Raw genomic sequence first — 14,500 nt, forward strand, 5'->3', positions numbered from 1 at the left:
TCTTTAATGGTCTCGTATCGGAAATGGCTTGATAGCCCCTGCGCTTTCTGCTTGAGCTGGTCATTGCTATGATTAGCTTGACTTCCTGAACGTTCCATCCATGTGTCGAAGGTTGTTGACCCACACAAGACCCCAGTAAGGTGGTTCGCAGGAGGAAGTTTGTCGACTGATATGTTTGAATCCAGGACTCACCACACAAGCTGCAGCTTTCAATGAGCTCAGTTTGGCTTGAATATTATACCGAATATTTTAATCCCAGCTGCAATTGCATGTGGAAAAAGTAACGCATTCTAAGAGGCATAGTAGACAGAGAGCTGTTGAAGCTCTATGGAGCTTCACGGAATCGGCTAGATTACCGAAGCCGAAGCACGGGCTGTTTGTCCTGCAAACAAACAGCACAAGTGGCAACTCTACCTCTCCCTAGCGCGTACTTTTTATAAATTTTTTTTAGCACAGCCCACAACATTTTTCTTTCTCACCATCATGGACTCAGCACCCCGACCACTCGAGGATGTCTTGTCTAATGGCGACTTGACATTCTCAATGTCTGACGACTCCAATTCATAATTGTAAAAGGTATGCGAAGACTGTTTACAATGTATCTCTGTTTTCTCCCCTTTTTGGATGATGACCCTATGACACGCTTTAAGGCATTCCTCAAACTTAATCACCATGTGGAATTCGTGTTTTAACTCAAGTTTCAGCCTTGTCTGACCTACTTCACTACACCTTGCTGTTTTGTCAATTAGTTCGTCGTTTGTGACTTTCCACTAACTCGCTATATGACAGGTAAATACTACTAGCCCTTCAATTCGCCTATTTGGCTTCCGATGAAGATATCTTGAACGAACGGGCGGACATAACGTTTACATGGACCTGCACCCATCAAAAGCAAGGCGTACAAACTTTGCGGGTGTCGGGAAGTGTATAACTTGTTGAGATCTTCGTCACCTGAGCTTTCATCGATCATTTTCAGTTGTTGGATCTGTGCTTGGTAACAAGTCGTACTAACGAGAACCAACAGGTACTTTCCATCTATATCCTATCCCTGAGCACATGCATTGCACAAGTCAACTTTACATGATGAACACGTTATTCACACTGTTGGATCTATGTACACTGTACATGGAAATGAACATCAAACACAAAATTCTGATTTAATGAGGTTGGTACTCGATAAATGTCTGCAGGTTGTGTGGGCCTTCGCTAACTCTATGATAGCCTGACTTCAGTTGACATCATCATGTCTCGAATTCACTCATGGCTTGTCATGAATGTATTGCTGATTCTGTTGTCACAGATGATAGGGAATTTCTCCACTGTAATCACCCAGCTGAGAATTTGTGAGTATGAACTCGTATAGCTTTCCACCTTGAATGATGATTCTTAAAATTCGCTGTGTTCTTACTGAACTACAATGTCGAAAAAACAAAGATTCACCTTGGAGAACTGATTTTTGGGCCTCACACGAATGTGTATGAGATATTTTGCTGTTCCCATTGCTAATATCTCATCCAGGTGCCCTATGCCCGATTTCAGTACAACTTTAGAAAATAAAAAATGAAAGAAAACGACAATATTTTCCAATCTTACTATCTCTTAAACACATCTCCCGCCACTTCGTGTAACTGCAGTCTCTCATTCGTAGAACAAATTATGTTTCTTGTGCCACCCCTCTAAGCTGTCACCGGAATATTCCTCGTGCACCTGCTTCTTCCCCTCGGGCCACCGCGCCCAACTCGGCTTCGACCCGGCCATGATGCAGACCATTTCATCGGGCACCGGCAATTCGGTATCAATCGCCGAGGCGAATGGATGAATCAATTCCGGCCAGTGCTTATCCCACAACCACAGCATAGTGCTGCAGTTGGAGCAGAAGTTCCGCTCCGATGAGCAGACCTCCTCCTGCGGAGTGCCGCGGGCCTTGATCGCGGAATATTTCCTTTTTCACACCCTTAGTTTCAGCATTGCTCGTCTAGGCGTGCTAATATGATATGTCGAAGATCGGGAGATGGCAGACAGTAATGACTTACCTAATTAAATCCTTTCCCTTCTTGATCTCCAAAGTGTCGGCAATCCCGCCGAGGTTGACGCTGCCAATATATCCGCCTACCTTACGGCAGATGCTGCAGGCGCAGAGCTGGTAGGGGACTGGGGTTGAGGACTGGAGAGAGAACTCAATGCCGCCGCATTGGCAGCTACCTTCTAGAGTCCTGGTTATGATCTTAGTGCTTGCGCGATTGAGGTTGTTTGCGGATTCGTTGAAAAAGTGTGGTGGGGATATATCATCTTGCCGCGGGTGACGTCTATAGAAGGAGTGGGAGGGAAAAGCTCACATCGGCATTCTCGTAGGATGTCCCCTTATCAATGGGTGTTACGGCAGATACTAGGTGAGAAACTGCGATATGTTGATTTCTCTGGAAGTAGGCTGTCATCCGGCATTTATATCGTGGACTTGGTTGGATGACAACGTCATTGATATATCAGCGCCGCAGGTCTCCGTATCTATCATGCCGGGTCAAGAAGGGAGCTGAGGGGGACTCGCTCAAAACAAACTACATGAAGGAGCCTGCGCTTAGACAGTTTGCTATCTGAGTCACAATTCCCAGAGACTCAGTACCAATTGAGCCAATGATTATTCCGTGTGACGCCTATTATCTTCGCTTCCAGTGGGACTACATGGTCTGGTTCGGGGTTCGACCCCGCACGCATATGTCAGGTCGGACGATATGGCCAATGAAATGAATGACTACCTCTGTCTGTAACCTGTAAGCATTACGAGTCGCATTTGCTAGGTACACAGACCCGTTCTAGATGCCTTTGAGTCCTGCGGTGTGTCCATATAGATCGCCCTGGGCTGTGTTTGTTCTGTTTGCCTTGTTTGTCTGGTCGGCGCCGATCCGGCCTGTTTTCTCCCGAAGGGTTTGCCAGAAAGCATGGCCGTCAGCGCTCTCCGATAAACAGCCGATAAGACGTTGCTCGATCCAGAGAAGTCTCTGCTATATCTTACTCAATTGGAACACAATTCGATATCTGCAAGAATCATACCACTACCAGAACCATGGGTTTCGGAGCTCCCGGTGGTGCTGCGACGAATTATAAGCCTACGCCGTAAGTGGTCTGATCCCTATCTTCTTCCCCGGCTTTTGCAACCGCGCGCGCGTGTGCCTGTGCCGGCTTCATTGTGTGGTGAAAGTGTGTTGCCAAGGTCTGTACTAACCTCTGAATTGCTTTTACTAGTCCCGAGCGTGGTAGCTTTCCCCTTGACCACTATGGTGAGTTGCACCTCTTCACACCAGCTCATTCGATTTTGGTTGGGCCTGCGCCACTTCCCCCAAGCTACGAGCGCAGAGCGAGAGTCAGAGAAGGAGGAGACTGACATGCCGCGCTGCCGGAAAATATAGGCGACTGCAAACATCTGATCTCCGATTACTTGAAATGCTTGAAATCGAATCGCGGCGTGAACGATGACGCATGTCGGCAATTGGCGAAGGGATATCTGGCTTGTCGGATGGAACAGTATGTCTTCTCTCCCCTAGATCATGGGACTGTGATGGGTCTATCGATGCTAACGGACCGGATTGTACTTGGATAGTAACCTCATGGCACCGGATGATTTCAAGAACCTCGGATTGAACTTCGAGAAGAACAAGGCCGCTGCGGAGGGGTCCGCGGCTGGGTCGGCTGAGAATAAGCAATAGATCTGGGCAGTTGGTGGCCTGTACGATATTCTGAGCGTTGAGTTCATAGTTTGGAGGGGTGATTGCGCGATATGGCAGATAGCAGATTCTCACTCTTCATTCATTTGGCGTCTGGGGTAGGGGACTTTTTGTTGCGATACGATTTTGTGTATATACAGGACGCGCCTTGAGATATTGTCTGTATATACTTCCTGAAATACTCAATTCCTTTCTGACCCATGTGATCTCGAATCTTGACTGCACAATATAATACTACCATGGGTTACATGCAAAACCATGGAGTAGAGTGTAGTATTAAACGTCTTGCCATCTTTTATCAGAATGCGGAAAATCCCCCATACCCATTCATGCGGGGAAAGCTATCCGCACCGCCGCGGCGTACGGAATCTTTCTCAAGTACTTCCTTCTAACGACCATACCACCTGCGCATTGCTTTAGCATACCTTCAACCCCTTTTTGCCGACTTCTTTATTCCCACCATCAAGATCAATTCAATTCTTCACGCCCAATTCACAGACGAAATCCAGGGTCGACAAGCCCGCCCCTCTTTCCGGTGATCCCTATCAAACGCATCGCCACCAGAGTGGACGAACGAGAGCGACTGACAGCAACGACCAATGTCCTCCATCGCCCGACCCCCAGATCCCTGCCTGGTAGCCATCATTCTCATCGTGCGCTCGCGCGCTGGCCCCCGCTTCGTCTTCCACTACCCTCCCAACCCGCTCAGCGAGAACGGCTTCCGACCGGCGGCGACCACCACCAGCAAGGGAACGTCCTCGGCGACATCCTCGCGTCGCGCATCGCGCACCAAATCCTACAGAAAAGATAGGGACAATGATTCCAGTTCCAGTGACGAGAGCGGGTCGAGCTCCGACGAGGATGAAGAGGAGACGTTGATACCCCAGCAGTTACTCAATCAGTCGACCTCGTCATTGCCGTATGTGGTTGGCGGTGGCGGTGGTAGTAGTGGGGTGAATAGCCGTCGGCCGAGTAGTTTCGGGCTGGGCGATGATTCTACAGCTACAGCTGCTGCAGGAGGGACAGGGGGAGGACGGGCTGGGATTGCTGGGTCGCCGGGCGCCGAGTCGCAGCGGGCTGGATCGATTGGCTCCGGGAGAGGCTTGTTGCGCAGTGGGACGGGGAGTATCAAGCAACGAGGGGCGAATTCGGATGCGGAGGATGAGGTGTCGATTGGGGAGAAGGGGGAGGATGAGGGATTAGGTACGACTTTGGGAGGAAATGGTGGTGGTGGAGGAGGAGGAGGGCAGGGGGGAGGCAGCACTGGCACAGGGGGGGATGGAAGCAATAGTGTTGGTGGTAGTGGAGGAGGGAGTCGAGGTGGCAATGGGGCACGGCCTCCCTGGGAGACGCTGCTGGGACTCCCTGCTGATGTTTGGGAGAAATTGCTGAGTCCCTCACGGTCGTGGCACAAGCGGCGCTTCGAGGTCGGCATCAATGACCTTGCATTTGTCGGCTGGCCGGTGTTCGTTCGGGAAGATGGTATGTGGAGGAAAGAGAGGCGCAAGAAGAGGAAGCCTCGTGCCACTTGGGAGGGGGGGGAGCTCGGCCATAATGAAAAGCCCGATGATGACGATGATGACACTCGAGAGGAGGCGGCCGTAGATCTGATGGTGGCTTCTACGGAGACGTTGAGTCCGAAGCAGATGACCCCGTCTGAGTCTCAACGCGCGTCGATAACCAGCATCCACTCGTCGATAAGGGCGGCAAGTGAGTCGCTAGATGGCGACGATAAGGACTCAATGACTATGTTCAATGTGGTCTTTGTGCTGGATCCGCCTCTTTTGGAGTATTCCATGCGTCTCCGAGAGATTTACGATAATATCATCAAGAAGTTCTCCAAGGCGCTCAAGTGGGAGCAAGCGCGGACGGACTACGTATGGAGAGAAGCCCGACACATCTCGCACATCAAGGAGAAAGCTAAGGAAAAAGGTACGTGCTTATGTCCTCTCATCATCGGTTTGGCTAAATCGTTTTGTGCAGGAACGTCCGTCAACAACCTTTACTCGGAACTGGTCCACCAGTCGTCCCTGGCGAGGGCCATCTATACCGTGTACACCAGCATCTCCGCATCAAAGATTGCATCTGTGACCCTGAACGCGGATGTTTCCATCTCATTACAGATCCCCCCTTTGACATCGACGCCCTTCCTAGCAGGACCGACTGACAAGGCATACCCAGGCCTCTGGCTCACAACTGCAGACAGCGTCACGCCGGTCGATGATCCTACTGCAGAAGAAAACACCGCACCCCATCAAGTCTTAGCCAAGCACTTCGCTCTTTTGCTGCTGGACAACGAAGCGACCATCCTCAAAGATGTCGAGGCTTCGGGAGGAGCACTAGCCCCTGCGCTTGCTCATTATATCCGTTGTTCGAAGCCTACCAAGTCCTTCGCCCAGATAGCCGTGACCTCCGGCATACCACTGTCTACCATTCAGATGCTTGCGAGCCATTTGGTGTACTGGCGGAGAGCGCGTGCAATCCCTCCACTTCATCAGCGAGACACCTACGTGGTTTCACCAAACTGTGACTTGAGCAAGTTGGAAGTTGCGACAGCTGCCTACCAAGCAGCTTTTCCAACTCTTCCTAGTCTTCCTAAGATGCTATCGGCCATGAGCGGAACTCCCAGACCGTACGGAAGCTTCATTCCCAGTAAAGACCACAAAGTCACGTACTTTGCGATTTTAGCGTGGTTACTGCGAGGCGGTTGGGTTACCCAGCTGCGCGCCTTCGCAAGGGTCAAGGTGTCTCCTGAGGTTAAGTTGGCTGTTGAAGCGGCGGTTCGACGCGAAGAGGTGGACAAATATTTGAGCAAGAGTGTCTCCAATGCTGATACAGAGGACATAGACGACGCCAGTTCATCCTCGTCCTCATCTCTCGATAGCCAAGAAGACAGTGGGGAAGAGACTCCCATACCTGGCCGCCACAGAGCAGGCAAGAAGCTCGACCTATCTTTTTCGTTGCTGGATCAGGATACATCCCTGAGGACGTCGTCTCTGATTCTGTTCCCTCACCGAGCCTCGCCACTCGAATCCAGATGGTTAGACGAGATCATGTCGCGATTCCCTGAGCGCAACGGGCCTGGTACTTGTGGTCCAAACGGCACGAATTCTGACGGCCTAGATGCCGATTCGGATCTCGTGGAGTTGCGCACATCCTTGAAGAAGTACTGGCCCCGTTTCATCAAGTACTTCAACGGGTATGACGCGCTGGAGAAGATCCCGGTCCGCGAGAACCTGAAGCGCAAATTAGTCTGGCAACTACTTATGCGTCTCGGCCTGGTGACCGGACAGCAGTCGTCTATCGAGCTGGATCCGAGAGAACAGGTCTTGGTCAGCGTGCGTCATTGGTGAGCGGCGGAGCAAGCGCCGATTCTGTTGATGTATGATGAAACCACAAAACCGGGAAACATGGTAATGCGCTGCGAGGACAGAGATCAAACTATACCAGGGCGACAGTCCGCCACACGACATATAATCTATGTAATAAATGGCATAGACCGAGGAAACCTTCCTTGATATATGATGGCTATCCCTAGCAACCACGGAAGAAGGAAATAAAGCACGTGAACAGCACAAACCTTCATATACCCCACAATTTGGGTTCTATACAATGCGAAAAGGAAAGCAAGTCCGGAGTATATGATCCCTACCACAACAGCCCTTTAAGCTATCTTGCACAAGTTATTCCCATGATTCCATCTAAATAGCGTGGCAATAACCAGGTACTCAGCACCCCTACCATAGAATCCTCCCGAACCATGAGGTAACCAATGCGTCCTGAAACGGCCAGAAAAATCGAAGACGGGAGGGGCAACCGGACGGACGAGAGAGGAGCCTTGATTCCCGAGGTGTCCCGAACTCGCACCGAAACGGTCAGAAAGACCGGAAACTAGATCGATTTTTTTTTTCCCTCTTGAGAATCAAAGACGAAAAGAGAAAGAAATTAGGTTGTAACTCTGAAGCGTGGCGAGCAGCAAGCACCCAACCCTAATTTCCCGATCTCCTGTTCTTCTGAAGAGAAGTCTTCAGACTTGAAGTTTGGGCGATCAATCTTATTGTTTCTTCAGATACCTTGGGGGCGTTTAGACATGTTGCGACTGGCTCATGGAGTTGGATCTGTGATTGTGGTTTGGATCTCACAGTAAACTACTCTCCAATGTATTTGAGGCTGCGCTGAAGGGCTCAGGATCTTTGGTCGGCACTGAGTGGATATAGCGTAAGTAGTGGGGTTCCCGGGGATGGATGATGGTCTCTGGATGTTGGTGTATGAAGTAGGTATCACTTCTCCTGAATAGAGTCCAGCGGGAAGAGGGATCATGCTTCTTCGTATCGCATCGTCCAACGGGAAGCTCGTTACAGTGAGTATTTGGTTTATGGTATTGAAGGGACGTTGATTGGATTGATTGGGTTGGTTAGGCTTCTTCGGTGGTAGAAAGACCATGTCAATTGAAGGAAGAAGCTTGGGCTTGATCGTCAGAATGGTATGTACAAGAATAGACTAGGCTCCCCTTTTACAATGTTTATCTGATGAACCTGCATTTCGATAGTAAGGCGCGGTGCGCGGTGCGCGGTAGTTTTCCAAGCCTCTAGCTTGGGCTTCAAGAAATGGCTGTCACGTCTTCCGGGGCCGAGGCGTGACTGGGTCGCCTTGCAAAAAGTTGACTTGGCATCTGTCGCAGTAGTACTGAACTACTATGCTCCTGTCATGAACGGCTGCATATTGACTCTTGATGGATACCTGAAGATGCTATTACTGGGATCCTCGATTGATGTTAAATCGATAGTGGTGCCAGCCGTAATATGTTGCTCAGGCTGGAAACACTGACCAGACAGCGGGCAGGCTGTGAAGGATTGACTGGTAGTTGCACGTTCTTCTCTATATCTTTCGAAGTTACCTGAAGTCATGTTGCTGCGTAGGTCCGAGTCGCTTGAAATGTTTGCCTAATTGGGTAGAATGATATTCGCATGGCAAGCCCCCAACTTTTCAACCCCTCCATTTTGAACTGTTTACTCTTAAGTCAAGCGGGTGAGTCAGGCTAGCGCCGGAGCAGTTAGCCAGAAGAGATTTAAGTGCCAGGTTTATGTTTGTGCGACCCTGCTGTCAAAAAGCAAAGCCAGACAAGAAACCAGCAGTGAGGGGTTGTTATTCCTGGATGACCGCATCATTGGCGTCAAATTGTCAGCTTCTGCATTAGGACGAATGTATATATGACCTAAGTCATCTCATGATACTCGTTTGTCGGACACGGAAGAATCTGATCAAGATCCGAACAACGTAAACTACCTTTGTTGTGAAGTGAAATCGTAAGTATTTGAATTGTGACATATATTGGAAACCCGGGGCGAAGTGGAGAGGGGTAGGAGAGATGAGGGGCTGCTTTACCACTGCAGTTAGTCAACCGCGGTCAGAAGAGATGACTGACTGACTGGAAGTAGCATTGCGACCAATGAGTCAATGGTCGGCTCAAGAATTTCCTCGAGCGAGTAATTTACTTCGTATACCTTGCATCAATCGATCGTGAGCAACCCGAGTCGCGAGTATAAGAAAGGGCTACAGGACTTGTCACTGAAATAAATGAAGGAGATGAGGGGAGTCTCGACTCATGCACTGATATTGACTCCTGCCCAAGTCCCTTTGCATAGTAATATACGGAGTACACACAAGGTTACTTTACTTTAGAGATTTGGCCCGCAATAGAAAAAAAATTCCAGGTCTCTCAGGGTAAGACCATAAGTATCCTACTGTAGCGGACAATTCACGGCGCTGAGGAACGAGCAAGAATGGTTCATACCCACTCCAAGCCCTGACATCCACTAACCGCAGTTCTTCTTCAGAGAGAAGAAAAAAAAAAGAAAAAAAAGGTAGTAGTGCGGGCATACTATGGAAGGAAAAATGTTTTTGCCAATTTTTTTTCTTTGATTTTTTTTACCCTTCATCTCCGGATCTCTCCAAAACTTTAGGTAAATCGGATACACAATTTATTACAAAGATTCGGGGCACTTGTCCCGCTCTTCTTCCCCAGTTGCTACAGATTGTGAAATCAAGTAGATTGGAATAACATCTCTGTTATTCAGGAAACGAAGAGAGAAGAATCAATGGTCAATATAAAAATGAGATTAAACTACGGAGTAAGATAAAGGTCAGTTAGGCGACTTGCACCCAGGCTGGTTGGTTGGCAGACTGTGAATTGACTGCCTTTCTTCTTCGGCTTTCACCTCCCTCCGGCGGCTTGTAAATTATTATTATGATTTTCTCTTTCCTCTGACACGCACACATACTTCACAAATTACTAGGTAGTTATGAGTATTGTCTGTCGTTAACCAATTAACCAACCAACCAACCAACTAACCACTGTTACTACCACCTCTGCTGCTTTACTCCTTCATCCTAACCTACTTTTTGATTTCTTTTCCCTTTCCCTTTACCCACCCCTCCCACTTCACATCCTCCTCCCCTCTTCTTTCCCCCTCTCTCCTCTCCTCCCCTCCTCTAATTCCCTTACCTCCATCCCATAACTGTTTGGAACTTTCGCTTCTCCTTCATTTTCTCTCCACCGGCTCTCCGTGCCTGTGTGTTGCTGTAGTGAAGCGGTGCGCTTTTTCTCCAATACACTTTTTCCGTCTTCCGATCCACACATTTCTGTGTTTCGCGGAACTACGGCTTCTCTTATTTTTTTTTTCCCTTCCGGCATTGAACAAGGTAACTTGATCGCTTGATCACTTTGATCTTACCCAATTCTGTACCTTGCTCCGCACAGGTTCTGCATCAGACTCTTTTGTCGCAGTGCCTCATTCGCTTTTTTGTTCTTTTTTTATTATCGCTCTTCTGCTTCCTATCCCACCAGGCGAATTCTCCAAGACCTCGAAGTTCAAGAGCAGCGGTCACCACGTGCAAGTCGCGCTACTCGTCGACCTTTTCACTCAAGGGGCAAGATCCACGGGTTTTTTGCGAGCTTCCCAGCGTGCATCGTTTCGAAACCAGTATCCTTCCTATCCTACCTTTAACGAGCCAAAAGCCAGCAGCGCAGTTGGATTTCTCGACCGCCCGAGCCTCATAACTACCCCCTCGTGAGTCTGGCAAGGGTTCAGTAGCGAAGCATACGACCTAAACGAAACTACCCAGGTACTCGTCGATTTAGTACAGTTGTTCGAGCAGCAGAGTCTAGTCTTTGACGACCCTCCACACGTCAATCCCTAGATCTCCCCCCTCGCCCACCGTTCAAACGGTCATTTACCCGAACGAGCCTCGGTATAATCATCTGCATGCGACCTGCGTTCTAGATTTTTGTCACCGATCACCACATCTGCGGATCGAACACATCTATCGTCCTTGTTACATCAGTACGGAACGTTCGTCCTCAGATCACAACCACGGCCACCTGCTGCCGACTAGGAGTGATATCTAGCGACGGGAAGTTGCATAACGGCGGGGTTGCCTAAAGGGCGGAAGTTGTTTCTTCTGCTTGCCATCGTCGGTGGAATCATCTCACCGAACATCTGCGGTTAACACTCCACGTTCTCTGGCAGAACAAATCAGTTCACGCTATCTCCACTATTCTTTCTGAAACGATACTTCAGATACGTCTTTCACACATAAATAAGATGGCTGCTACATTCTCCTACGCACAAGCAGCAAAGGGAGTCGCGGCACCGAACTCGGCCGCCGAACCAGTCACCATGTCCAACGAGCAGAACGCCGAGGTCAGCGTGGATCAGTCGACAGATGATGTGCCTACCAAGGTGGAGGCCGGCTCCGAAGCCGAGCACGCGAATGGCATCAACGAGAAGGAAGCCGATTCATCTAGCGTTGGCAACTCTTCATCTACGACTAGCACGCTCAAGGACGAGGATGGATTGAACACGCCTAATGGCACTTCAGAGTCTACCTGGGACAAGCAGTCTCAAGCATCAGGAGCGGATAAGGCGACTGGCGAAGAAGAGGGTGCGGACAACAAGACAGAGGAGAAAGAGAAGAGCGCACCCGCTAAGGAGTTGAAAGCTGCTCCTCTTCCTGCAGTGAATGTCTGGCACCAGCGCAAAGAAGCTCAGGAGGCTAAGGTCAAGGCTCTGGCTGCTCTGAAGCCTGCCACAAAAACCGGAAACTCCAAGACCACGTCCGCTGCTTCCTCGACGTCAGGCGATCATCAGCAGGAGCCCGCGAAACCTGCTTCTAAGAAGAAGGACGGCCAGGAAAGTGTCAAGGACCGCAGAAAGACTGATGGAGGAAAGGGACGAGACGAGAGTGCAAGCATTCCTCCCGTGGGTGATGCGAACCTCTGGCCGACACCTGATGTCGCTCAAGGTGAAGAGAAGAAGAAGCCCCAGGAGAAGTCTGATAAGAGCCCCGTTATCCGCCCTCACGGCAAAGAGAAGTGGATGCCTGTTCCATACGTCCCAACCGCCGTTTTCAACACCCCTCTTCCTTCTGCTGCTCGCCGCGGTGGAAGATCTGCCCGTGGTGGACGTGAGGGCGCTCGCAATGGCACCCATGGCGCCGAGAAGAATGCATCCGGTCAGGGCGCACAGGGCTCCACCAAGCAGACGACTTCTGCGGATAGAGGCCGGAATGAACCCAACTCTGCTCGCGCTAACTCTTTACCTGCGCAATCAAGGCGCTCCAACAGCGTTGATGCTGGACTTCCTGACTCCCGCAAGCACCAAGCTGGTCGTGGACCCAAGGGCGCTGAAAACATCAACACTGCACAAGGTGGCAAGAATGTAAATGGCGCCGATACCATCCCCCGTCACCACCGCGATACTAAGCAATTTCCCAAGGGTCACGAAAAGAGCTCCGATCACCATTCCAGAAACCCCCACCTGTCTGTCGATACCCAGGCTGGACCGCGCTCCGGGTCCGCTCGCCCAGAAAACGGTCCGAAGTCCGGAGAATTCGCTGGCTTCCACGATCGTAAAGACAAGGACTTCTCTCGCGAGTCGCGCGCCGGCCGAGGCTCTCACCGTGGTGGCCGCGGTGGCCACACCGGCTTCAATGGTGCCCCGAACGCCCACTACCCCCCCAACCACATGTCGCATCACAACTATATGCATCCTAAGTCTTTCGGCTTCGGCGATCGCCAGAGATCGCAGCAGCATGGTCCCGCCAATGGCTCATCGGGTGGCCACAGAATGTCTCTGCGCTCCCCGTCTTTGCCAAACTCCACTGCCATGTACGCTGGTTTCCCTTACCCTGGCGACATGAACTCGATGTACGCCTACCAGCCTGTGCCGATGACTGCGATTCCGTACCAGCAGTACATGGAGCCTTTCTCCGTTATGAGCATGCTCACGATGCAATTGTAAGTGGTCATATCTTTCCTCAAGCTTTCAAAGCCCAAAAATAGTTAATATGTGCTACAGGGAGTACTATTTCTCGGTCGACAATCTCTGCAAGGACTTGTTCCTCCGCAAGCATATGGACTCTCAGGGCTTTGTCGCCCTGTCCTTCATTGCCAGCTTTAAGAGGGTCAAAACTCTGACTGAAGACTTCAACCTTCTGCGTCATGTCTCTCACCAGTTGAGAAATGTCGAGTACATCACAGGCGAAGATGGAGTTGACCGTTTGCGGCCCCGGGATACCTGGGAACAATGGGTTCTCCCTCTGGAGCAGCGCGATCAATCTGCCCAGAATGAGGGTCCCGCCACTGTCAATGTCCCCAAACAAGAGGATGCCACTATGTACCACAACAATGTGGACGGAGTGAATAATTCGCTTGCAAATGGCACTGCCGAGTCTCGGGCTTCGAAGACGCTCTTGTCATCCGATGCTCCGGAGTTTTCGCCATCTCAATCTGCCAATACCCAGACTGATGTCGCACACGTACGGATCCCTTCAATTGATATCTATTCCTGAGTCAGCCCTTGGTGGTCCAGGGCGGCATTGCACAGCTGCCCATGGCATTATCGCCTTCGCGCTCTACTCAAACATCCCGTAGCGATTGCTAATACTTACCGACGTGCAGGCGGAGTAAATATAGTCCACATCAATATCAGTACCCGGCTCTGGTGCTTACCTAAACTAGGTTGGTTTTTCCAGACCACTCATACCGGAAATCCCATAATGGTTGCTAATGCCACTTCAGCCGGAAATTCTGCTTATCTGGTTGACGGCTTGGCTGTCTAGCAGCTTTCGAGCTAGTTCGCCAAGATTATGGTGGAAAACGAGAGATATTCTCCAAGAAATTTCTTCGAATCGCTTTTACGCCCCCTCTTCCATACACCTACACGAGCACCGACCCCACACACCTTCGATCAGAACCTTCAGACTGTGACCGCGCTCAACTCTTACCTATTTACTCATCATTCTTCTCCGAAAACCTTCCAATGCACAAATGTACAATGAATTTCCCAATGCTTAGCGTTTGATGATCGATATTTCTGCACGAAATGTCAGCAACGGCTCTATCATTCAGTTATGCAATATCTCTGAAGAAGCAGCAGGGTCTGGATACGCGACGGGGTTTCCCTGGAGCCTTACGGACCTGTCGTGAAGAGATTTGCTCATGTCTAGGCTGCGCTTCACCCTGTGACATGGCCCATCTTTTCCACTCTATTTCTGCCAAAGGATTGCTGTGCATTGAATGCTAACCTGATTGCCGAGCTGAAAAAGTGATTTTGCTTTCATTGATTCTTGCTTCATGTCCTCACTACCATCTATGCTTTTATTGTGCTTCTGCCGTCATGACTTGCATTCATGTTTATTTCCAACCCGCCGTTGACCCTTCCCAGCGAAGTGAATTCAATTACCCACATTTGTGGTCCCGGTATTGCTCTATCCACGGC

At 50.1% G+C, this 14,500-nt stretch overlaps 4 protein-coding genes across 4 annotated transcripts; 3 read left to right on the forward strand and 1 right to left on the reverse strand.

Moving 5' to 3' along the window:
- Positions 1–1,439: 1,439 nt before the first annotated feature.
- Positions 1,440–2,588, reverse strand: BP01DRAFT_317159 (GFA family protein). The gene is made up of 3 exons (XM_025572604.1): positions 2,337–2,588; positions 2,034–2,213; positions 1,440–1,942 (listed from the first exon to the last, which is right to left on the reverse strand). The coding sequence occupies exons 1-3, from the start codon at positions 2,342–2,344 to the stop codon at positions 1,639–1,641; spliced, it is 492 nt and encodes a 163-aa protein (XP_025432157.1). The 5' UTR covers positions 2,345–2,588; the 3' UTR covers positions 1,440–1,638.
- A 305-nt stretch (positions 2,589–2,893) lies between these two features.
- BP01DRAFT_355836 (cytochrome c oxidase assembly protein Cox19) lies at positions 2,894–3,913 on the forward strand. The gene is made up of 4 exons (XM_025574793.1): positions 2,894–3,111; positions 3,241–3,275; positions 3,405–3,519; positions 3,596–3,913. The coding sequence occupies exons 1-4, from the start codon at positions 3,062–3,064 to the stop codon at positions 3,699–3,701; spliced, it is 306 nt and encodes a 101-aa protein (XP_025432158.1). The 5' UTR covers positions 2,894–3,061; the 3' UTR covers positions 3,702–3,913.
- Positions 3,914–4,318: 405 nt separating this feature from the next.
- On the forward strand, positions 4,319–7,072 carry BP01DRAFT_294470 (nitrogen permease regulator 3 family protein; the record flags this gene model as incomplete). The annotated part of the gene is made up of 3 exons (XM_025571774.1): positions 4,319–4,922; positions 5,040–5,651; positions 5,703–7,072. The coding sequence occupies 3 exons, from the start codon at positions 4,319–4,321 to the stop codon at positions 7,070–7,072; spliced, it is 2,586 nt and encodes an 861-aa protein (XP_025432159.1).
- A 4,044-nt stretch (positions 7,073–11,116) lies between these two features.
- Positions 11,117–13,740, forward strand: BP01DRAFT_355840 (La domain family). Its single transcript, XM_025574794.1, has 2 exons — positions 11,117–13,017; positions 13,079–13,740. Exons 1-2 carry the CDS (start codon positions 11,324–11,326, stop codon positions 13,569–13,571), a joined length of 2,187 nt encoding a protein of 728 aa, XP_025432160.1. The 5' UTR covers positions 11,117–11,323; the 3' UTR covers positions 13,572–13,740.
- The last annotated feature ends 760 nt before the right edge of the window (positions 13,741–14,500 follow it).

The sequence above is a fragment of the Aspergillus saccharolyticus genome (genome assembly GCF_003184585.1).
Source record: "Aspergillus saccharolyticus JOP 1030-1 unplaced genomic scaffold BP01scaffold_11, whole genome shotgun sequence".
Taxonomy (NCBI): Eukaryota; Fungi; Ascomycota; class Eurotiomycetes; order Eurotiales; family Aspergillaceae; genus Aspergillus; species Aspergillus saccharolyticus.